The sequence below is a fragment of the Microtus oregoni genome, unplaced genomic scaffold, assembly GCF_018167655.1.
Source record: "Microtus oregoni isolate MIOR12 unplaced genomic scaffold, Mior012 000029F_ref0000214, whole genome shotgun sequence".
In the NCBI taxonomy this organism is placed as follows: domain Eukaryota; kingdom Metazoa; phylum Chordata; class Mammalia; order Rodentia; family Cricetidae; genus Microtus; species Microtus oregoni.
Window position 1 is genome coordinate 27,707,979 of NW_024543088.1, and position 25,611 is coordinate 27,733,589.

General features: G+C 40.9%; 1 protein-coding gene across 1 annotated transcript in view; it reads left to right on the forward strand.

Moving 5' to 3' along the window:
• Window positions 1-248: 248 nt before the first annotated feature.
• Window positions 249-25,611, forward strand: part of Tprg1 (tumor protein p63 regulated 1) — a 106,377-nt gene continuing 81,014 nt past the window's right edge. The window contains exons 1-2 of the mRNA XM_041677741.1: window positions 249-470; window positions 10,077-10,168. Coding sequence (XP_041533675.1) covers window positions 249-470; window positions 10,077-10,168 — 314 coding nt within the window. The remainder of the gene's footprint in view (window positions 471-10,076; window positions 10,169-25,611) is intronic.

Genomic DNA, 25,611 nt, shown 5'->3' on the forward strand with positions numbered 1-25,611 from the left:
TCCTCTGGTGAAGGCCCTGTACAGAGATGGCATTTAGATGTCTGTGCTCCTGCCCTATCTACTGGTGCCTCTGTTTGATCAAAGAATGGCTGTTTCCCGTGAGGGAAGAACTTTTGCTACAAATCTTCAGTTATAACCTCTTTTTTTTTTTTTTTTTTTTTTATTTCCATAGCCAGGATCCAGATGGCATGCTTTGTCCTCCAATGAAAGGGTTGTTTCATTTTGTTTGCTTGTTTTAGGCTAAAGCAATGTCAACGATTGGGAGCTTTGAAGGATTCCAGCCAGTGTCCCTGAAGCAAGAGGGAGATCACCAACCTTCCGAGACTGACCACTTGGCCATGGACGAGGGAGACTCGGGCAAGAAACCAGGACAAAGGCGGATCTCAAGACAGCCGAGCGTGACTAAATCGACTCTTTACCCCAATCCGTATCACCAGCCCTATGCTTCACGAAAGTACTTTGCTACCCGGGTAAAACCGCGATTTTAAACACTCTTCAAACTTTTCTTTTGAAATCTTACTATCTCTTCTGTTCTGCATTGTGCCAAGTTTTACACATTTTTATAAACCGTTTGTAATAATGGCTATAATGTTCATGCAGTTGTCCTTACCTCCTTTGTACTGCTGAAAGGTATAGCTTCAGACAAGCCAAGTCTCTGGTTTATATCTCTCAGACAGCCTCAAGAAGATACGGTTCCTGTAACCTTATATATCTGTGTGTATTGTCCTCCTCCGAGGCAAAATTTGACCTCAAAGAATTAATGTTTAATGACTAGAGAATCTCTAACATGGTAGCGGGAATGTAAAGCTGCGAACTTTGTTTTAAAAAAAGACATAGACTGTGAAATGGAAAATGGTGCTGCGGCTGAGCTGAATCTCAGGATGGAGGCTGGGATGCTGGGATGCTTGTGTTTTATCATGGGAGCAAGAGTTTGAAACCCTCGGTTTGCAACTGTGGCATGGGGCTCTCAGTTCTCATTTGAGCAGTGGACAAGAAAAGGAAATGAATGAGGACAAGGCTTATGTACCGGGTATGAAAGGCAGCTATTAAGTTGCTAGCAGAGATAAAGTGGAACGTACTTTCTGGATTTTTTTTTTGTCTCTTTGTGTTTTCATTTTTTTTTTTTGTACTTACTGATCTTTTGCAATTCTTCGAAGTTCTTATAAATACAGTAGCCGTAATTTATGGGAGGAAGATAGGGGAATATGAACTATGACAGCAAAGACAGTTCTCATGAATACGTGGGGCAACTTCTTCTTGAAAAATAACCTCCTTCCCTTTCTTTCTTTTCCTTCCTTCCTTCCTTCCTTCCTTCCTTCCTTCCTTCCTTCTTTTGTGTAGCAGTGTTGTATACAGGACAGAGGACAACTTTTGGAAGTTGGTTCTGCTCTTCTACTTTGAGACAAGTTCTTTCGTGTGGAGTTTGCCTCTACTCTGGTGCCTACCCCAGGTTAGCAAGCTTTAAGGCTTCTGGCTAGTTATCTTGTCCCTACCTCACACCTCCCAACAGGAGTGCTGGGCTTACTCATGTGCCCCCCAATGCTGAGATTTTTGTGTGGTTTCTGGAGATCGCACTCAGGTTCTCTGATTTGTGTAACAAAGTACTTTTATCTGATTGGCCATCTCTCTGACCCTTCAAAATATATTTTTTCAGTCCAATATCATAGGTAATTGGAAGTCAAGAATCTGAGACTATTTACAAAACTTAGGAGATCCTGATTTGGTGGCTTTAACGACATATACCTTTGTTTAAGATGAAGTTCTAACTAAAGCAACTCAATGTGTGAGTGTGAACCCATATGTGTGTATTTAAACATTACGTAGACTCCTATGTGCAAGGCACTTTGGTAGGTGCTATGTTATCTGTGTTTATGTGAGTGTTTTTGCATATGTCAAGCATATGGTCTGTTTTCCAAAATATGTGAACTTTATTGAATATGCAAAGTTAAGTTGAGATGGAACTGCGAAGGAAATGTAAGCATCCTTTGGAGTTTTAGGATCTTGATAAGGATGATGGCAGGGTTTTCTGAGAAAATACAGAACAGTGGTGCAGAATAGGGGGCCCAGTGACAGAAGCTGGCACAGTTATGAAAGCCGGCGGCAAACCGATGCAAAGCTCCTTTCTTTGCTGGTGATGGCAGTCCTGAAGCTGGCATAAGTAGAACAGTTGGTGGGTTAGAGTAGGAACAGGGAATATCTCTTGGTAAAGTAGAGCCCATGAGGAAAAACTGACCTCTGCCACCAACTCTAATCTTAATGGCAAGTCACGGTTAGAAGCTGTGCCTTTGCCAAGGCATCCCGTATAGGAGAATCCTAGGGAGGAAGTCAATTGTAATGGAAGGAAATGTTGGTATTAATGCTGCCCCCTGCCAGCAAATGAGTCAGGGCAGTAATTTCCTTGACCGTGCTATAGTGCATGGTGATCTGAATTGATCTTCAGCAAATAAAACAACTGGTTTCATGTCGGTCGGCCTTTCGAAATTAATATGGATGTCTCTGCAGCTAACTCCCATTTGGAAACAAACAGGGAAAGCAAAGCTAAATCATGTAGTTCTTATTTAGATGAGCAGACACAGACCCATACTATATGTATGAATATGTAATAAATGTCATTAGATATTTACAGTTTCTTTAAAAAAAAATGTGTCTTTATACAACCCTGTGAGGCAGGCAGGAGAAAACAGACCATCTTCGTCTTAAGAATAAACATATAGAAGGCTGCAGAGATGACTTGGTCGTCAAAATCACTTATTGCTCTTGCAGAAGATCAGGTCTGGTTCCCAGCACCCACATCGTGGCTCACAACCGTCTGTAACTCCAGTTTCAGGGGAATTTCATGCCCTCCTCTGGTTTCCACACGCAGCAGGCATTCGCATGCTACGTCCACACACATGCAAGCAAACGACTCGTGTGTGAAATATAAAAATAAATCAATATTTTTTTTAAGAGCGAACAAGTTTCAGGTGAATGAAATCACCTAAATTCAAGAACTTCAATAAGATGCTGAGTCCACTGCTCTTCCTAGATGATTCCCATATACTGCATTTAAAAAAAATCTGTCTGAATGAGGGGTGAGAGTTGTACTACTTTCTGAGTACAAAGATAAATATTTAGAAGATAGCTTGGTACTATATTCCTTTCACAAAGTAAGATTCGTGGGGTCTTTAGCCTCCCTGCCCATGAATTCTTAGCCATGTTTACAGACATGAGTTTCCTTCTGTTAAGCAGGTCTTAAATTCAGCTAAGAAGCTGTTGACTGTACAGCCAACTACTGTTGTCCCCACTGCATAGTCTAGTCATTATTGTAGCTCACAGGGTTCACAGCTACGTAAGACTGTTGCTGGATTGCTCCTTTATTAATCTACAAAGTACCTCCCAGTTCTTTGAAAGCTACCCAACAAGGAAGATGTTTCAAAGTCAGTATGAGCTTGCTTTCTCCAAGTAAAATGACCAAAGTGATGTTTTTAGCAGTAAACAGGGTCTTACCATTAAGTTCTTGTGGTTGACCAAGAGTTGACCTTTGTTGATTTGTGGGTCTCTGGAAAATCCATAACCAAAATTTCAGTAGGAAATATCCCATAAATAGCACAGGGATTTTTGTCTGATTACCTTTATATTCTGGGATAAACATTATTCCAATAAACTTTTTTTTTTAAAGAAATGAGAGAATGGTCTAGTTTTGCTAACTTGCAAATCAAATCCAAAGATGTTTTAAGAAGACAGAAGTGTGAGTGTGTGTGTGTGTGTGTACATGCACACGTGTGCATGCACATATGTTTGAGTCTCAATTTCTTTACCTGAAAAGTATAGATAAAATACAAGCTCTGTAAAGAGCCCTAAGTGAACTAACTTTGTCAATATTCATAGAGTATATGACACATCTATAAACATTTCAAACATTGTTATTTTCAGTACCTCCTCTCTCATTTTTACTTGCATCCACAATTCTATAAATGGTTATAGAAATGACAACAGGGTGCCTATGACCTCGTTACAGTCTCTGGGCTGAGGTATAAATGTTGACACAGGGTCTGTCGCAGTAAAGAGGAGGACGGCTGGCTTTCTCAAGGAATCGTTAGGGAAGACCACGAGGCTTGAAGTTTCAGATGTGGGAGAGTTCTCAGAAAGCGGTGACTTCCTGGATCTGAAGTGAAATCTCAGATGTCACGGTCCAGCTGGTGAACAATTTAGATTCCGCGTTTCTATAAACTTTCTGCCAGTACTGATGCACTCTTGCTGCTCAAGTTACTCATTTCCAGCAGCACAATCGGAAGGGAGACTTTCCTTTCCCAAGCATCTACTGACCAGCAAACTGAGGGCTAGAACCACTTTCCTGGCTACCTCTATATAGTTCCGGGCTTCTCTGCCACAGTCACAGTCAAATCAACTTCTGCTGAGCTAAGAATGTCAGGTATATGCATGGGAAACTGGGAAGAACACTGAATGAATGAGTCAAAAAAAAATTGTTGCTGAAGTATTTTATTAAAGGACTTTAGGATCATAACCCAAGAAGTAATTTGTTGATAAAAGATTAGAAAATGTAGATAGGCTAAATAAAAGTCACTGTACTCTCACTGTTCAATACTAAATAAAAAAATCGATTGTATGTGATCTTATACATTTTAGGGTAGATCTTTTTTGCTTTTCATATATGTTTTATGTGCAATTAGAGTTATATACTAAATATTTCATATGGTCACAATATTTTTGTGGTATCATTTTTTAAAGTCAGTTCCATAGAATCCCATATTGGGAATATATACTGCAATGTGTTTAATTTTAAACTCGATATTTAGACTATTTTCTATTCATATCATTGATCTAAGGAAGAAGGATATTTATTGGCTTTCTGTTTGTCGGGTGCTGGGAACTGATTTGCAAGGATATAAGGAGGAGAATGATCAAATCTATAAGTTTTAAGAGGGATTTGCAAAAAAATGAATGGCATGGAAATAGAAATTCTTGACAAATAAGTGTTCACTTTAGCATAGTAATATCAGACGTTATACCATACACCTAAGTACTAGATCATAAAATAAGTTATTAACCTCTTAAAACACTACTGCAGTTTGCTGGTCATTATTATTATATGTGAAAATTATGCCTCTATGGCTTCATTTAAGAGAACTCCTAAAGTACCTGAAGGAATTATTTCTTGTCCAAGGTCAACCGGCATCCTGAGGATCATGCCATGACTGGGGACCATACGCACAATGCAGGACTCCTGACACTGTCTCTGGACTACATGTGACTTAGGACATGAGAGAGGTCCCAGAAGTGAAAGTCTAAAACCCTTGCTCTCAGTCCATTTGCATTCCTTTTCTCTTGTTGTAATGTGTCTGCTATTACTGTTTAGATATATCTAAAATAGGCCTCATGCCTTCTCCGAACAAAAGTATCCCTCAAAGCTAATAACTTGAGGTATATTATGATAATCATCTTGGTTGTGGAGACTGATGTTCAAAAGCAACTTTTTATGAAAAGAACAATGCTTAGCCCACATGGAGAAAGATATTTTTAAACTCCCTGTGGGGCTCTGTATTTGCAGATACCTTATCAGAAAGTTGAAAGCGATTCGAGATGGAGAATTATCTCTAAATTTATACTAGAGAATGTAAATTACATACAAACTAATGGGACTAAAACTATTTGATCTTTTAATATTTAATTAATGGTTCCCCATGGCCTTTTTATAGCCTGTGTTCTATTGTGAGCAGCGAGACTTTAATAAGCAGGTTCAGGACTTCCCATTGTGTAGTGAGATGCCATTGCTTCCATGACACTAATTTGGCTTTCATACTCTCTCTCTCTTTCCCTCTCCTCTTGCTAGAGGGTTCCTGGTGACTTGCCCTCACATTGGGAACAAATACATTTATTAGTTTTATTCTTATTTCCTGTGTGAACTTCCATTTAGTTTAGAAAATAAACAGGTCACTGGGCAAGAGGTTGTTTAGCTCATTGTGTGAAACTCCTTGAGGAGAGTCCTAAAGATGATTTGTTCTTTTGTGAGAGCAGAACCCCAGCAATGATGTGACAAGGTGAATTCTCATTTTTTTTTTCAAAAAAATACAAACACTCTTTTCCTTTACAGATCAGGGCCAATCTACCTAATGTTCTTACTTAAGTGTTTGTTGCAAAATGGCCTCTGTCTAACCATCATAGGAGTCACAACAGAAATGTGAGAGATAGAGTCTTTAAGATCTGTTTTTTTCTGAACCACTGCTTCTTCTTTCTGCACACAAGGAGCTTAGTATATGAAAACACTGACAAAGTCATGGGTATTGTTTGGGTTAGCATTGGCCCTGGGCTAGCCTAGATCATGGAAATGCAGATACGTAAGTCTTTGCAATTCTGTAAGAAGGTTTGCTTTGCCTGTAACTACGCAAGTCTAGAATGTAAGAGACAGTAGTGTTGTGAGGAGCGGCGGGCTGTGTCTTGCCACCCGGCTAGCTTTATACCCGAAATAATTACATAGAAACTGTATTCTTTTAAACACTGCTTGGCACATTAGTTCTAGCCTCTCACTGGCCAACTCTCACATCTTGATTAACCCACCTCAAACAATCTGTGTAGCACCACGAGGTGGTGGCCCACCAGAAAGGATCCTAACCTGCGTCCATCTTGGCGAGGAGAGCTATGGTAACCGCTCACTTCCCTTCTTCCCAGCATTCTGTTCGGTCTACTCCGCCTATCTAAATTCTGCCCTATCAGGCCAAGCAGTTTTCTTCAGTAATTAACCAATGGAAGCAACAGATAGACAAATGACCCACCTCCATCACAGTAGAGTTGTGAAAGGTGGTATATTTGATCATAGTTTCCTATTTGTCTTAGACTGCAGTCTCAGAGCTATGTGCTTACTTGCATTAAGCATTTGATCCTTGAATCTTGGTATAGCTTTTCTCTTTTCTTTATCATAAGCAATAATGAGAATAATGGTCAAGGCTTTCATTACGTAGTGTTTGTTGCTATTTAAGTTACAGGGTCCTATGGGATCTCCCAGTAGTTCAGTTACAGTAATCATTATCACAACAATCTACCAAATTCAGAAACTGATGAAGAACACCATGATAACTTACCATGGATTCTAGAGAGCCATAAGGATAACTGAGACCAAACCATGATATCCAAGACACAAAGTGCCTATATATTCTTAAATTTCTTATCCTAAATTATTAGATTTAAATTTATTAAGTAAAAATTGTTAATTAGCAATAATAAAGGTAAAGGGAGCACATTTCTGTGTCGGGTTACATTTTGTTCTATAGTCTAGAGAAGGGGCCTGAGCAATGTTCACACTGAGAACAAAGAATAGTGCAGACAGTGACAGAGCTGTAGAGAGCATCACAGCTTTCCATAGATAACACACTTGAGGGTTTAGCTTTTGAAAAGGTATACAGGAAAGCATCACTTCCATGGTCAATTTCCATCTCCTGTTTTCCCATCCTAAGGAAACCGTCATTGATATGTTTTCTAGACATCTTTATGCTTACTTTAGCTGTGTGTCAGCCAACAGGAATGTACTTATTCCACATATTTCTGCATAAGGAAGGCAGCCTACCTTACCCTCTCCTGTTTTACTTTTTCTTTTATCGATATACTTTGTTACTTCTATACCTTCACTATACTCTATTATCTGAACATATTCTATAATACCCTCTTGATCAGCGTTCACATGTTGCTCCTCATTTATTGCTGTCTGCAAACAGGGTTGCAAAGAGTTCTTCACCCATGCCGTTTTGAACACATGCAAGAATTTCTAAAGTATAACTTCACCGAGATATACCTGGATCAAATACAGATCATGCTTCGTTTTTATGGATTTGGAAATTGCTTTGGGTATGGAAGATAGTAAGGTTTTAAAGGTTCATACAGTATTATATTAATCTCACATATTTTTGGTGAATTGTATGACATAAAACATTCAACAAAATGCTTATTTTAGGGTTATTTAATTACTCTCTAATTCTACTTACTTTTTTTTTCTGAAAAGTATTGGTTTCACAACCGAGTTATATTTGTGAGGCTAAAATTATGTAAAGAACGTATGAGAAAATACCACTGCTGAGTCACAAAACAGAGCATTGTGTTTCGGAAGACTTCTGAAAGTGGGCCCCAGAAGAGTCAGAGAGCCTCAGAGGAATGTAAGGTTGGGCAAAGGGAGAATTAGCAGGAGGCTACAGTCCAGGGTAGCCTGAGTACCTGCAGGGTCCCTGGAAATGAGTGGCATCAGTATAAACATCTCAGGCAACAGTGGTAGGCATAATATTTTTACTGAACCCCCAAAAGTTCCTGATTTTATGACACATGGCCTTCAGCCAGCAGGAAGTGCTAGTCTTAGCTTCCTGGCCAGACTTAAGCCAGCTGCAGACGACACACCAGGAAAAATCCTTCAGTCTAGTATCTGGCTGCCCAGCTCAAGAAGAAACTCACTATAATGATGGAGCCAGGATCTTTGGCTATAAAAGCTATGATCACATTTTCTTGAAGATCCATAGAGCTTATGGTCTCCAGCGTGGCTCCGAGGTTTTGTTCAGTTCAGCAGCCAAAAAGCCAAGTAGTAAGCTTACGTTGTAGAACTGATTTGGGACAAATCCTGTCATTCATTTCACTTCAGGTATTATAGCATCCTTTTGTGGGTGACTTGGGCTGTACAGAAGAAAACAAGGAGCTGGTGTGCGGATAAAATAACTAGCTAGCTCAGATTCTGCACTGCTCATAGATGAAGCACCAGTACCCTTTCCTTATTTCCATTCTCCCATAAGATAGTACGCATTCTTACAAGTTCCTGATGTTCATATGTATCTATCTACCAAGTTCCTGAGATAAATGGCCTAATATGTTTCCCAGGTTAGGATTTTTTTAGGCTCCGGGATGATTCTGGTATACAGTCAAGCACTGAGAATAATTGCTTAGAGAGCAACTGGTTGTTACAAGTACCATGTCCAGACCAACAATGTCACCTGGACATATGTTAGAAATACAAGTCCCAACTCAAGCTGGCTGGATATGAAAGTGGGGATGGTCCTATGTTGTGGAATAACCCTCTGGACACCATGAATATGTATTCCTTTCATTGATTAATGGAGAATCTGATTGACCTATAGCAAGGCAGGATAAAATTAGGTGAGACAATCAAACTGAGAAGACCAGGATGAAGAAGGGCAGAGTCAGGGAGACACCAGCCAGTTGCCAAGAAAGCAGGATGTGTAGAAAATAAGATGACAAGCCATGAGGCACATGGCAAAACATAGATAAGAAATATGGATTAATCTAGGTGTAAGAGTTAGCTAGTAGTAAGCCTGAGCTATTGACCAAGCATTTGTAATTAATATTAAGGCTCTGAGTGGTTATTTGGAAATTGGTGGGTGGAAAAGAAACCTCCAACTGCAGTCCTAGAAATGTTTCAATAAGCTTCTGATGTCTTCAGATGTTAAAGAATCATTAGACTAGGGAGAGTATGAATTTACTAGGATAGGTGTCAGTCTGTTTCCTTATAGAACCAGAACCAGACCCAGATGTGGGAACACTTGTTTTGTGGAAGTTAAGACACAAAGGAGAGAGAGTTGAGCTGCAGAGTCAGCCACACTGATGGCTGGAGCATTGGCAGAGAGCTATGTTTTGTGTTTTACCAATAAGTGCTCTTGGAATCTGGGAAGGTTTTTTTTTTTTTTTTTTTTTTTGTATATATATTGTTAGCTGCTTTGAACTTCCTGATAAACTTATTTCTCTGGAAGAAGTGTTCTCAAAATGGCTGCTTTCATTTCAGTGTGATAGGACAGGATTTGAGAAGATAAGACTCGGAACACTTTTGGCCCACTTTATATAGCTAGCAGTAAAACGCAGTATTCAAGACCAAGACCAAGTTCTGTGCCACACAGTGAAACAGGATATGCAAGTACAAGAATCAGGCTTAGTCTCCCAGAGGAGGAGGAAGGGGAGGAGGAGGAGGAGGAGGAGGAGGAGGAGGAGGAGGAGGAGGGGGAGGAGGAGGAGGAGAAGGTGCTGGCCATTCTAACTAAATGAAAGCAGAGTGTGTTCAGTCTTCTCTAAGTGAAATGCTTTCTTCTCCCACTCAGCCAGGGGCTATTGAGACTGCGGTGGAAGACCTGAGGAAACACATTACACAAACTTCTGGAGAGACAGTTCAAGGCTTCTGGCTCCTGACAGAGTGAGTATATGCTATGTGAAAAAAAAAAAAGTGGAACTACGTTTCTTGATATCACTGGGACAGAAGGGGAGATAAGTTTGTTAACAGAACTCTTCTGGGCTTTATTGATTTTTGGTTGAATGGACACGTTTGACTGCAACTGTGATCTTTCTGGGCTGAGACTTTCATTCTGGGATCAGGTCTGTGTCCTGGCTTTCAAGGACTATTGGAATAGCTTCCTAGGTACCCAGCTCTGATCTCTCTCCATTACAAGCATGCTTTCTGTAATGACACCGGGCTGCTGGTCATTTCATTCTAGGTGAAATGGAAAGAAAGAGGAAGAAAAGGGCCAGTTGAGGTCTAATATGTAGTTTGAGTTCTACATACGGTGTGGACAATGATGCTAGGAAACTCATGCGGTATAGGGAAGGCAGACTACTGGGGAACATTAGGATAAGAACCAAGTGAACATACAGGTCTATTGCTCCTGTAACACCATCCTTTCCCCTTGAAGACTTCCCTTAAAGGGAGAGTATCCCTTGTGAATGCTTCATGGAAATAATTACCTGTCTACCCTCCTAGAAACTGCCCTGCCAGTGACCTTCCACCTACTAAAAATGCATATAAAAAGGCAAATGGGGGTGTCTGTCTACTAAAGAATCTGTAATATTAAGTGGGAATATTTTTTTGAGACAGGGTTCCTCAGTATTAACAGCTCCAAGCCGTCCTGGAACTTGCTCTATAGACCTGGCTGGCCTCAAATTCACAGAGATCCACCTGTCTCTGACTCCTGAGGGCTGGGACTAAAGGCGTGCGCCACCACTGCTCAGTTGTGGAAATATCTTTAAAAGACCCATCTCAATTCTTGACAGGTTTGGTGAATATTGTTTTTAGGCTGGGGAATCAGAGTTCCAGTAACCCAGTTCTGCATACAACTGAAGGAAAAGGTGTGTCGTCTTTGTCCCTTGAGCAGAACAGTTTTTCTGGCTGAGTTTCCAGAAGGAAATGTTGAAGGTTTAACCATGTAGGCTGTAAAAATGGACTCTCCAACAAGCAGAAAGGAGAATCAGATCTCTGTGCGAGGAGGCCTGACTGGTTACCATTCTACCCTGCTCTTCCGAACACCTTCCTGGAACAGGATGAAAAGAAACTTTTCAAACATTTTGTTTTTTGTTTTTTTTTTAAATTTTTTATTTTACTCTTTGTGATTTTTTTTTATAAAATGAGACTAAATTCATATCTGATGAGGTTTTGAAAGCCTAAAATGCGATGCTACTGTAAAATTCTTCACTGGTGCCCTCTCCTAGTCAAGGCACTATTTATTGATGACAAAGTAGTCTCCTCCCCGTCCTGCTGCTGTGTCTCGTACTTATTCATCCCCTTCCTGCTCATCCTCCTGCTCCTCCACCTCCCAGTTACTCCCCTTCCTCCTGTTCCTCCTCCTCTTTATTCCTCCTCCTCACCTTCCTCTTCCTCCTCCTGCTCCTCTGCCTGTCTTTGCTCCATCTTGTCTCCATCTTCCTTTCACTTTCTCCGTCATCCATTTGTTTCTTACCCATCTCTAGAATTTGAAAAGGAAAGCCTATAACTTCAACGTTTCACCAATTCATTTGGACAAATCTACAATCTGCTCCCCTTCCCCACTCTTCAAGCAGTGAGCCATGTTGGACCCATGAAATGAGAAATCTGCTTTGGTTAGGGAAGATAAGCATTCAGATTCTGGAGACGTTGGATTCAACATCGCAACTATATTTATTTACACCGATATTGGCAAAATTGGCACACACAGCAGACCAAAATTTAATCTTCTAGTCAGTCACTTTGTAGATTGTCTAAATTTGAGGCAGTGGTAGAAAACATATTAGCAGGGCAGAGAAAACTCAGGTGGGCCCTGCCTGTAACTTTTACATCATGAAAAACTAATACAATATTAGTTTGCTGTTCGCTTCACAGAGGCCACCTCTTCCAGTGGTGAAGTGGATAGAAAAGTTGGCTATAAAATTTTAGAAAGATTTCTAAGGTGAAAGTTGCGTGTTTGCAGGGCTTGTTCTGGGCTTGTGACCGAGACTGCCTTCCCTGGTTCTCCCTGTCTTGCCTAGGCTGCAAGGTTTAAAAAACAAAATTCTTCCTCTTCTATCCTGTAATAGCCTGCTGTGCCTGTTGTCACAGAAGATTCACATGTTTCTGTTGCAGAGGAGAAATGCTAAGAACAGCGTCATTTATCAAAGGGCGTTTATTGAAGGATGCTTTGGGAGGCGAGAGGAAAAACTGATACCTGACATAGGTGGGCTTAGTGGATCTTTGCACTTCATTGCCTGTAAGAAAAGCCATCAGTTAACTTTGGGTTGGGGCCTGGAAGACGGATGAGTTGGCTGGGTCATCGTTTGTTTAGAAGACAACAGAGTCCTACTTTATTGAAGAAACATTCTGTAGGAAACATACTTACAACCCCATGAGATCCTTCCCTGAGTATTGCCATTTATCACTTACAGAACTAAAGACAATTTTGGGGGAAAGAATATGTCTGCGTCATCCATACAGAAAGGTTGAGTATGCCATTCTACAAATGGGTCCAGATACTCTCATCAGAGAATGGGGAGTCAGCCCAGCGTGACTCTTTCTTGTAGAAGGACTTCTATGTAAAGCAAAGGAAGTGAAAATGAGTTAGGAAAGTTGTCTTCTACATTAATCTGGGTGAGTCCCTTATGGTAATCTAAACTGATGTCTATACAGTTTTCAGTAATACTAGAAAACTGAGTTCGAAAGCGTGTGGGAAATGGAGCAGACAGTGGCCCAAGAAGCTGGGAGGTTGAACCAGAGAGGGAGCCGTAAACTCCATTTAGATTCTAGTTTTGCTAAAATAGCACAAGCACTTAAGAGAAACTGTAAGGGTCCAGGCTCCCAGCCACCCTTTCAAGGGGATTTTTATGCCTACACAGTTATAAAGACAAAATGACCTCTCTTTTCCTCTCCTCCTCCTTGGCCCTTCTAAAAGAGGACATTTTAAAAGTTTTATACATACTTTTAGAAGAGATCCATTAAGCCAGCAGCACTAAGAACATCTTGATGCTTAGCGGAGTCTCAGACACTGTGGCACGGTGGCAATGTAGCCTCTTGAGTCCAGTGCGCTCCAGGTGCCTATGTCCGGAGGCAGAGAAGATAGGCCTCTCCTCCACACAGAAGGGTGAACGAAGGTTAGAAGAGACTGTTCTCACGTCTGAATGAGAAGTCACGGGGCCAAGCCATTCTTGTTTTCTTCACATTTGTGAAAACCATTTAGGATGTGTTTCATTACCTGCTTTTCCCCAACCAAACCAGTTTCTGTCTCAGGACTTTGGTATGATGAACACATGAAATTGGATGAGTTTCCTGTGTCAGGCACACAGAGAGCCGAACACGTGTGGAGTGAAGCCACCTCCGTTCTCAGAAACAAAGGCGCAAATGTATAGCCGAAGACTTGGATGTGGACCCTTCTTGCCAGGTCCTCTTACAACAGGGGCACAAGCACAAATCAGGGTCCCCCCCCCCATTTTCACTCTCCTGAGATAGGACCTTGGATGTAGCCAAAGACGAAGCTGAAGCAGTATGGTACTATTATTGTTGTGCCAAAATAAAGATAAGGAAACTGCTGGCATTTTAATCCTTCTGCCTCCACGTTCTGAGATGACAGGTATGCACTATCACCCCCGGCTTAATCTTTTTCTCTGAGCTAATGGATTTGGTTCAGCATATTGTTCAGTCCGTTAGAAATTAATCTGTGTTTAATCTCATAACAGAAAAACATCCACTGTTAATTTTTGTAAGATATTAGTCTAGCTAGTTTCCGTGTTTTGCTAAAGATGGCTGTGTTTTAATAATTGCATTTAATTGAACACTTAAAATGTCGCCCACGTTGTGATAAGTGCTGTCCTTGCATTTGCCACAGAAAGGGTGGAATCCATGCAATTTCCATGATCTCTAACTGGTGTTGCTCCAAGGACTTCTTTTGTATTGTTCGTAGATGTCATAGTTTTTGAAAGTCGCTAGGTGGCTTAGCTTTTATTTAACCATTTCTTTTTAAGCCGCCAGTGAGTCCAACACAGAATTAAGTGCTTATGATGATTCTTTAATATCAAAGCATCCCGCCAAGGATGCTGGTGGAGAAAGACATTGACTAGAAAGGCTTGGAAACATCCATCACACTATTTGACAACAAGAAAAGAAAAAGAAAAAACACCCATGACTATCTCTGTAGCATTTAAAGTGCTCTTCTTCATGTAGTCTCCACAGTAACAATCCAAAAAGGAAAGCGTTAGCTGTGTAAAGATGAGGGGGCCAGCCTCAGAAGAGAACCCTAGAGTTACAGCAGCAAAGATAAGGGTTCTGCCATGTCAGGACTAAAATGTGTACCTTGGTGTTGTTGTGAAGCCTGCTGACGGACAGGGTCCACTTCTTTCATATGTGACGTCCCTTCAAGGGCCCATCATGGCTCCTTCAGCAGAAACATGGTTAAAAAATGAGAATTCTGTTTATTTGCTTTGGTGGGGGTAAGGGGAAGTGCACAGGTCATTCCTGCTGACTTAAGAGAGTTTTCTCAGACTTGTCACCCAGATATATCTATCTCTCTCTCTCTCTCTCTCTCTCTCTCTCTTTCTTTCTTTCTTTCTCTAAGATTTCTGTCTCTTCCCTGCCACCGCCTCCCATTCCCCCTCCCCCAGCCTCCCATTCCCCCTCCCCCAATCAAGTCCCCCTCCCTCGTCAGCTCAAAGAGCAATCAGGGTTCCCTGCCCTGTGGGAAGTCCAAGGACCACCCACCTCCATCCAGGTCTAGTAAGGTGAGCATCCAAACTGCCTAGGCTCCCCCAAAGCCAGTACTGTGCAGTAGGATCAAAAACCCATTGCCATTGTTCATGAGTTCTCAGTAGTCCTCATTGTCCTCTATGTTCAGCGAGTCCGGTTTTATCCCAGGCTTTTTCAGACCCAGGTCAGCTGGCCTTGGTGAGTTTCCGATAGAATATTGAGCCTATAATTAGAGATCCTAGAGAAGCTAAATAAGAAGGAGAACCCAAAGAAAAACATATAGGCATCCTCCTGAATATTAACCTTCACCCAGATCTTTAAATAAAACAAAGCCAGGGCCTTCAAGATGGCTCAGCACAGGATAAGTCTGGCAACATGAGTTCAATCTAAAAATCTACTTAGTGAGTAGAAAAACAGCTCCTTCAAACTGACCTTTGATCTCCACATACAGGCCATGGCACATGTGTGCATGCCCACATGCATGTGCGCGCGCACACACACACACACATACACAGCAACAACAACAACATTAAGAATTTTAAATAGAAATTTAAACAAAACAAAGTCATTCAGGGGAAACAGCGTGTACTGGCTTGTTTTGTGTCAACCTGACAGTCTGAAGTCATCAGAGTGCCTCCCGAGATCAGCTATAAGACATTTTCTCAATCAGTGGTCAAACCAGAGGGCCTAACTCATTGTGGGTGGTGCCATCTCTGGGCTGGTGGTACTGAGTTCTATAAGAAAGCAGGTTGAGCAATCCTGGGGAGCAAGTGAGTAAGCAGACCCCTCCATGGCCTCTGCATTTGCTCCTGCCTCCAGGTTCCTGCCCTGTTTACTTTCCATTGGACTTCCTCCAATGACGGATTGTGGTCTGCAAGCGTAACGTGAATAAGCCCTTCCCTTCCTAGCTTGCTTTTTGGTCATGGTGCTCTTATGGCATCAAGAGAAACCCAAACCAAGACACACGGGTACTCTTCGGACATGCGCGCAGGCCCTCCATTTTCCCGACAATTAGCTCCGGCCACGTCGATATGCGGAGGAACAGTGCACGTGGCCTCTTTCATACCTGCTTTCCTCAAGCAGACCGCAAGGGCAGGACCATGCCAGCCACTGGCTTTATTTTATGGATGAGAAAATCCAGAGATTAAATGACCTGTTCAAGGGCAACCACTTACTACAGGTCACGGGAGAGCCTGACTTAGCAACACCTCTCTCCCCGCCTTGTTGTCTTTCCATTAAGCTGTGCTCTGCGCCTTTTGTGATTTCTCCCACCCCGACACAGAGATCACAGTGATTTAAATTGGTTGAATGATCTCTGCACCCGCCTCTGGTTCCTTTGTTGATTGTCTTTTGTGTGCGGGGGAGAGGGTCAGAGGTTCACCGCGCAGGATCGGAGACCTCTTCCACTTTCGCTCCCCAGACCATTCTCTGCGTGTGCTGCTCGTTTGACTTTATTCAGTCTTTGTCCAGGAACAACTGAAATAGCCAGAGGCCTGTAGGGGGTGGTGAGCAATGCCGGTGGAAAAATGCCAGCCACACTTCCATCTTGTCGCCGTCACATTATTTGGTGAGGATTACAGAACCTCTGTAATGGAAAATACAGCTAGCAATAATTAAAAGGGACGAAGACCAGAAAGCTGGAAATTGTCCATTTCTTATCCTTTATAATACAAGGTACTAAAGGCTATAAAGGCTATGCACATCAGCATATACTGCTTCTTTTGTTCTATTGACTTTCTGTACGCTGGCATGGATTTCGACCCCGATGGCCAAAGCTGTGTTCCAGGGGTCAGCAGCACTTGTAACTCCTGGAAGGCTGATAGCGCTGTTGACCCTCTGTCCTTATCCCAGACCTACTAAACCTGAACGTGGGTGTTTTAGAGGATTCCTTTGCACACTAAATCTGAGAGGCCTCCCTCTCTATCCGTCTTAAGCATGCTCTTCCACGGCTTCCTTGGGCCCACACTGCTTCTTTTGAACTCTTGCTGTCCCGTGAGTCCGGCACTCGCTCCAGCCCTATTTACCGCTATCTCCCTCTGGAAATGCCATCGGGTTTCCCAGCTCCCCACATTCCTCCTTAATGTGGGAGTGTCATATATCAATCTGTTGATTTCATTGGTTAAGCAATAAAGAAACTGCTAGGCCCATTTGATAGGCCCACCCTTAGGTAGGTGGAGTAAACAGAACAGAAGGCTGGGGGAAAGAAGCTGAGTCAGTGAGTCGCCATGATTCTCCCAATCCAGACAGACGCAAGTTAAGATCATTCCTGGTAAGCCAGCTCGTGGGCTACAGCAGATTATTAGAAATGGGCTAGTCCAGGTGCAAGAGCTAGCCTAGAAGAGGCTAGATAGAAATGGGCCAAGCGGTGTTTAAAAGAATACAGTTTCCGTGTAATTATTTCGAGTAAAGCTAGCCATGGGGGCGGCCGGGTGCCGGGGACGCAGCCCGCAGCTCCTATTACTACACCTCCTACTGTGTTTAGATCTTGTGACTGTATTCACCTGGTTTCCTCTCTTTTGCAAGGCATCCCTTCCTTGTAGCAGCCTGCACTTTCCCTGTCCTTCTGAGACCCTGGATCCATAGAAGAGTCCCATATTAATTCAACCAAAACAATCTCATATCCTTTCCTTACATGCACTTCCTGTTGTGTGGTTCCACTCCCTTTGCATGTGCCGTGGTGACAGCATTGTTAGGCGCTGTTGTGTAAGCTTAGAACAGTGAATGTCACATGGTACGGCTCAGAACCCACCAAGAGCAAGACTCAAATTCTGGTAGAGTTCTCCACTGACACTACCAGGACCCATGGAGGACCTGTCTCCAAGTCTCTAAGCCTCTAAGCCTCAGAATCCCAGGAAGACTTGCCTTGTCCTTGAAAGAAACCATCCAGGTAGAAAATGCCTCAAATCTATCAAGATCTTATGACCTGTGGCAGGACTATGGCAGTGACAAAAGCAACCTCTGTTGCCAGAATGCGTTTGTCCTGGTGGGTGTTTTCAATGACCACTTGATTAAACACATTGCTTTTCTTTCTAAGTTCTCCATGGTGGCAACCTCAACCAGATAGCAATGTTCCCCGAGTGACCAGCATTATAGCACAGTGAGAGCATATAGTTATTGCTGTCACAAATGTACTTGGGAGTGTTTACTTTCCCACGACTACAACCAATTAGGGAGAACTCAGAAAAGAGCCAAGAGGAAAAAGAAGGCTGATGCTTCTAAATGCCTAGCTCAGTCACTTCTTACCTATTCTGCTTGTTGTGCCAATCTCTTATGTTCAGTGGGTCTCAGTTTTATCATTGACAAAAGAGCAATATTACAAAGGCCATTTCAAAGATTAAATTACCCAAATCTGTTTAGTGCTTATAAGAACATTTGTTGCATGCTATGCGCCATATAAGAAATCTATTTATTATTTATTAATAGTCTCTCATTCATACATTTGTTAATATGTTTTTCTGAGCCCCTTTCATAAGTCAGACTCTTCTCCAAGGGCTGAAAAACCAGGGGCAAGCAGGAAAAGCTTTCCAGCTTTTCTGATCTCTCAGTCTTAAGAGAGAGGCGGACAGACAATGAAATCCCAGCAAACATGACACGCATGTATCAGTCCCATACATGATCCTATGACAACTCACTGGGGATCACTGCTTTGGGTAAAGGAGACGGGCAAGATAAAAGAAAGAGCAAAGATATAAAATAACAAAAGGAAAGGCAAACAAAGCACAGGACTGGAGATAAAGGAGCAATATTCCAGAAGATGGGGAGAACACGTGCAAAGTAGAGAGGCAAGCTATGGAAATCGTGATCAGTTCCGTGTCTCGGTTAGACTGCACTGTGCCAAGAGAGCCTGGGAAAGGCTGGAGAGATAGGAAGGAAGCAGAGAGCACTGGTTCTGAGGACTGCCTAAGCAGGGGATTCACCTTCTCTGATGGAGTCGTCCACTGACTACCCACAGGCCTAAGCAGGGGATTCATCATCTCTGAGGGAACCATTCACTGGCTACCCACAGGCCTAAGCAGGGGATTCATCTTCTCTGATGGAGTTGTCCACTGGCTATCCACAGGCCTAAGCATGGGATTCATCATCTCTGAGGGAGCCATGCACTGGCTACCCACAGGCTTAAGCATGGGATTCATCATCTCTGAGGGAGCCCTGCACTGGCTACCCACAGGCCTAAGCAAAGGATTCATCATCTCTGAGGGAGTCGTCCATTGGCTACCCACAGGCCATCCCCATCCTTCCTGTGTGTGACAGGATGTGTATTCTCAGAATTCCTAATGCCTTACCTGTCCCCACTCTTTAACTGTCCGCTCCCCATTCTCTTGATGCAACAGCAAGGTAAAGTCATCTCTTACTAACTTTTGAGAGCCAGTCATGCGTCTCTTCACACACAGGTTCTGTGACCTCTCCTTGGCACCTTGACACCGGTCGTGGTTACAATAAAGTCATAACATTTTAACTGTGAGCTTGTTTGATGTGTGCAGTCTGCCATTGCTAGGATGTTTCTTTCATGACCACTCCAAGTATTTTTCTCCCAAATGTTATCAAATGAGATGTTGGCATTACTAGGAAGACATTTGGCTCTGAAAAAAAATTGCTCAATAATTAAGTTATTTAAAACTCAATTTTAATTATTTAGAAACCTACCAATACAAGTTTTTTTTAAAAAAATAAACAAGTAAGTCTTCCATCTTAATATTGAGATTGTTAACGCTTATGAGTCATTACAACTGTTTTTTGTAAAAGTATCGTTGTTTCTTACATGTAAACACACTGCCCGATGCATGTTCTTACATGTGAAAACACTGCCTGATGCATGTTCTTACATGTAAACACACTGCCTGATGCATGTTCTTACATGTAAACACACTGCCTGATGCATGTTCTTACATGTAAACACACTGCCTGATGCATGTTCTTACATGTGAAAACACTGCCTGATGCGTGTTCTTACATGTGAAAACACTGCCTGATGCGTGTTCTTACATGTAAAAACACTGCCCGATGCATGTTCTTATATGTAAACACACTGCCCGATGCATGTTCTCACATGTAAACACACTGCCCGATGCATGTTCTCACATGTAAACACACTGCCTGATGCATGTTCTTACATGTAAACACACTGCCTGATGCATGTTCTTACATGTAAACACACTGCCTGATGCATGTTCTTACATGTGAAAACACTGCCTGGTGCATTTCAAGGTTCGGTCATAGGAAAGATAGGCTGAGTGAAGGGAGAGTAAGCAATGTAAGAAAAGAAAAGAAACAGAAACCTCTGTTCCAATGGTCTATTCAGTAGGTGTATCCTGACCTTCAAGATTTAATATATATATTAAATATATATATACAAATATACATCTATAGTAAAACTTGGAGTTCTAAATAAAGAAAATGATCAGTTAATGAGGGCAGTTATAATGGGAGCGATAAAACTCAATCCACTAAGAAGACATAGCTTTCTTTCTAAAGGTGTGTAAAGCCAACAGCAGAACTGAGACTATGTGGAAGAAAACTTGAGAGACCTGAAAGCAAAGACAAAATCCACAGATACAGTTGGAGATTTCAACATCATTCTCATGATAATTGATATAATTGTACAAAAAAACTAGAAAGATTTAGGACAACTCACCCAGCAGCAGTGCTCAGAACCTAATCAACATTTTATAGATCGCTCAACTTGATAGAAGAACACACATTCTTTTGAAGAAAACACATTGATTGTGCTGGGGTACACCAAATCCCGAGCCACAAAATAATTGCCACTTAATTCAAAGGAAGAAAAGTCATCGACACTGCTTTCTTCCCGTGTCGGCTGGAGGAGAAATTAAGATCAGAAAGATTATACAGGACAATGTTTTATTGCTTGGAAGCTAATGTACTTGGGAGCCATCAGCGCCTTGCATTGTGAGACGCGGCACACCTTACTGTGGGCTGATAGAAAACTGTCCACAAGGGTACTTAAGAGCACTGCAAGAAAAGTGCCCCCATCAACTGAAGAGGTCTCAAGTCTGTGACTGAAGCTTCTGCTTCAAAGAAATCTAGCTCGAAGCAGAGTAAATCCAAAGCTAGAAAACCAAAGGAAATAATGGAGACAGCAGCTGAAATCAATTAAAAAACAAAACAAAACAGAAAAAAAGAATTAATGAAACAAGAAGCAGGTTCTTTGGAAGGATGAATCAAACTGACAACTTTTAGTAGGCTGACAAATAGAGGAGGTACTTCAGAATTGCCAACACCAGCAGTGAAACTGGGTGGGAGTGGATAGGGGAGGGAGGAGATGGGGCAGGCCATTATAGGGCTTGCGGCCGTCAAATAAACAGTAAGGAATCAGAGCTCACAACTCTGTCATGTAAGGTTAAGAGCTTATATCTCAAGCGTAAGCCACATAAACCACAAAAGCTCAATGAACAAAAAACAGGAACTCTGGGTAGTCCTATAACAATGAAGAAATTTAATTTTTAATTAGAAACCTACACCATAAGAAATGTCAAGTCACAGATATTTTTACCAGAGGATTATATTAATTGTTTACATAAAAAAGTGAAAGCCAAGTTACCTTTCTTGGAAATTTGAGAAAGAAACAACTTTGAGGTATTCTCTGAAGCAAATGTAATATGCCCAAACCAGACAAACAGATGGTAAAAATAATAAGAAAAATTAATATACTTCATCAAATACTGATGCAAAAATTCCTGAAATAATAACCAATAGAATCCAGAAATGTATATAGAGAGTTATATATATTGTGACTAAATAGCTTTTTTCCCAGGGATGCAAAGAAGGGGTCAGCTCTGGAAAAAATATTGGACTCTGTAATGTAACAAACATATAAACCATTGAAAGAAGAAAAACCACATGACCATTTCAACCAATCCAGAACAAGCATTTGAGCAAAACCAAGCAGCCATTCCTTACGAACAAAAGAACTCTTAGAAAGATAGTGTGGGGTGTTTTCCTCTGTATGACTGAGAGTAGCATGTTAGTCCTAGAGGTACAATCATGCTACAGAGATAAGACTAATGCTTTCTATTCAAGACTGGGGAGCAGGAACAGGAGGCCCCTATTTTCCCCACTGCCATTCAGCAGAGTGGTGGAAGCTTGAGCTATCACAACAATGCCAGTGGAGTAATTAAAGGCGACAGAGTGTATGTTAAAAATTCTTATTTGTTAATGGTCGAATCCAAGCCTTATGGCTTTGATTTCTTGAAGCTTGAATGAATTTTAGTTTGCACAAGGAGAAAAAAGCTCTAGTTCTATCAGCATTGCCACTGTGTTAAAATCCACATTGTAGAAAAAGCAGTGAACAGGCATCTGTAAAGCAAGCAGGGGCAGATTTACACCTCGGTGTCACTGCAAAGGCTATGGCTTTGGGTTAAAAAGCATGAATATTTTTCCTATATCTAGAAAGTCTCATTGATATATGTATTTTGACCCAGTGAAAAGCACATTTAAGACTATATTCAGAAAACAACCAAATTTAAAACCTTAAGATTGTGACTGAAGCCAGTGTTCTACAAATTTATCAGAACTCTATTTGTTTATGGTAAAACCTTGAACCCTTGAAATCACAGTGTAACATTTTATCTTTATAGTTTGTATTTATATAACTTAAATCATTTTATGAGGTTCTTAGAACTTATGTAAGTTTTTATAACATTAGACCCTTATGTATCTTAGACCATTTTTTAGAACATTAGAACCTAGATCTTGTATGGACTTTAATCATTTACCAGAGACATACAGAGTTATTAGAAAACAGTCTTTAAAAAGCATGACTGTGTTGGTGAACAGTTATAGCTGTAAACTGTTTATCCTTCTTTGAAGAAGATAGGGGTACTTACAGGAACCTGGCACACCTTTCTATCATAAAAATTATTAAACATTTTAAATGCCATATTTTCAGGTCTCTGAAGTGTTTGAGGACCATTATCTGCTAAGTATACCTAAACTAGACAAACTTTGTTTGTTTTAGGCTTAACTTTTGAAAACATATATATAAAAAATAATCTGAACATATTAACAATTTATTAATTGAAGTTCTTTTAATATCAAGATAATATCTTTAACTCATGAACACAGTTCATAAAGAGACTGGGAGCTTTCCTGATCCTTACCTAGTGTACCGTTACAGAATATAACAGTTCTTTGTATGACTTGATTTACCAAAGTATCTATTGCATAACAGTGCTAGAAAGCAACAAGAAGGTTAGACAGAGATCTTCAAATAAGTCTCTGTTAGCCTGAATAGACCTTAATTAAGGAAAGGTTTTCTCTAAGCCAGTAACTCTAAGTTCTTTGTTGGTCTGCTTAGGTCACTGTCTTACTGTACCATAAGATAGGAATACCTCAGTCTCTGGCGTTTAGCTGGGGTCCTAATTTCTAACCTTTTATTTATCTACTTATCAAGATCATATATTAACACAGACATTTTAATAAAATTTTGTGTAAATTCTAAAATGTCTAAAATGTCCCATTGCCTTAGTTTACCAGGGTCTCCAGCATCACTAGGGCATGCTATCAGAGGTACAAGGCAAGTCAGAAAACAATTGGTAGCTCTAACAGAATTCCCAATCAACCAGAAATAAATAAAAAAATCACCAGAGGACTGTGAGATGGCTCCCTGTGCCCTGTATGAAGGGTTTTGTGGGTTTCGTCAGAACCCCTTCACCCCCAATGGGGTACCCCAAAACCAGAATCCAAAAACCAGGCAGAAAAGTGTCATAGAGTTTTAAAGGGTTTTCTATAACTTACCAAAAACAAAAGGGGAGGTCTCCATTAAAAATGTCCTCTACTTTCTCTTCAAAGCAAGGCTCTTCACTGCATGGAGTCCCTGGAGCCTGAGTAAAAAGCTGAACTTCAGAGTTTGAGGTGGAATTTTCTCTCTGGGGCTTCCATATGTTAATCCTGAAATTTATCAGAAAAACCAGTATCACCATTTCGACTGAATTTAAGCAACCTTTTACTAAAGATATTAAATACTGACCAAGCTGGAATTTTGGTCAGACCATCACCTGGAACTTTTCCAGGTAAGTGTACAGGAGGTTATTATTAATGGAAGTGTCTGCTTGATTTCTTTCTCAGAGTGTTTATTATTGCTATAGAAAGTCAGTGAATTTTGTATGTTAATCTTTTGTTGATCCTACTACTTTGCTTCAAGTGTTCCTTGGATCTGAGAGTTACCTGATGTCTTCAGGGTTTTTAAATATAGGATCATATGATCTGCAGAGGGATAATTTGAATTCTTTCTTCCTGGTTTGGGCCTCCCTGCCCTCTCCCTTTTTGCCTGTAGCTTTCTTGTTCTGGCAAAGAATTTAACATTAAACAAAGACGAATATATCACTGTTGTCCCATCCCTTATTCTAGGGGAAATGCTTTAAAGTATTCCTCATTTAATATGAAGTAATTTACACATCTGTTATATATACTGTCCTTGTGGTGAAGTGTATTCCTTCGATTCCTACTTTCTTGAGGACTTTTATTACAAACGGTTGTGGAGCTTTTTCAATGGCCTTCTGTACATTTATTGAGGTGATCATGTGATTTCTGCCTCTGAGTGTGTGTATGGTATATTACATTAATTGGTTTTTGAATGTTCAGTCTTTCTTAGATTTCTAAAACAGAATAAACTTGGTCATAGTGTATAATATTCTCAACGTGTTGTCTAATTTTGCCTGTGATGGTTTTACTGAGAAGTTTCATATGTATGTACATCAGGGAGACTGGCATATAGTATTAAAGACCGATTTGATATAAGTTTTAATATAAGATGTTTTAGTTTCATAGAATGAGTTTGATAGTTTTCCATCCATTTCTATTTTATGGAATAGTTTGAGGAACATGGGTGTTGCTTATTTAAAGATCTGATAAAATTCACCTGTGAATTCATCTGGTCTGGGATTTAACTTCTTGGGAGCCTCTTTGTTACTGCTCTAATCTCATGGCTGGTCTAGGATTCTTTAAGTTGTTTATATCTGCCAGGTTTAATGAAACTACATCATGTGTCAGCAATTTATCTGTTTCCCCTAGACTTTCCAATTTATTCAACTTGACTACATATGGAATTAACTAACATACAAGGGTCTGGCTCATGAGGGATTTTTTTTCTTATTTAAATTCTTTAAGTCGGCAGGCCCACCCTTAATCTGGGTCACAATTTTTGGTGCCAGCCTATATAAAAGAAGAAGGAAGCCTTTGTTTTTCGCCTGCATGTTCCCATTCCTGCTGGAAAGTTCATTCCTTCACTGTCGTTAGAGGAGAGGTTCTCAACATCTGGGTCATGGCCCCTTTGGGGACTCAAATGGCCCTTTCATAGGGGTCTCATATCAGATACCATGCATATCAGTTATTTACATTACAATTTATAACAACAGCAAAATTACAGTTATGAAGTAGCAACAAGAGTAATTTTATAGTGTGTGGGGGGGGCACCACAACATAGAGTGTTACAGCATTAGAAAGGTTGAAAATCAATATTTTACAAACTAATTCTTAAGGACTCCAGTATACACCAGAGATGATTTATAAGCTGAGACATCTAGGCTCATAGTCTAAACAGCTACTAGATTCTTGAACTTCCATTGGTAAACAGCCATGGTTGGACTAGTTGAATCACATCCTACAAATCACTCTAATAAATTCTCTCTCTCTCTCTCTCTCTCTCTCTCTCTCTATTTATTTCTGTA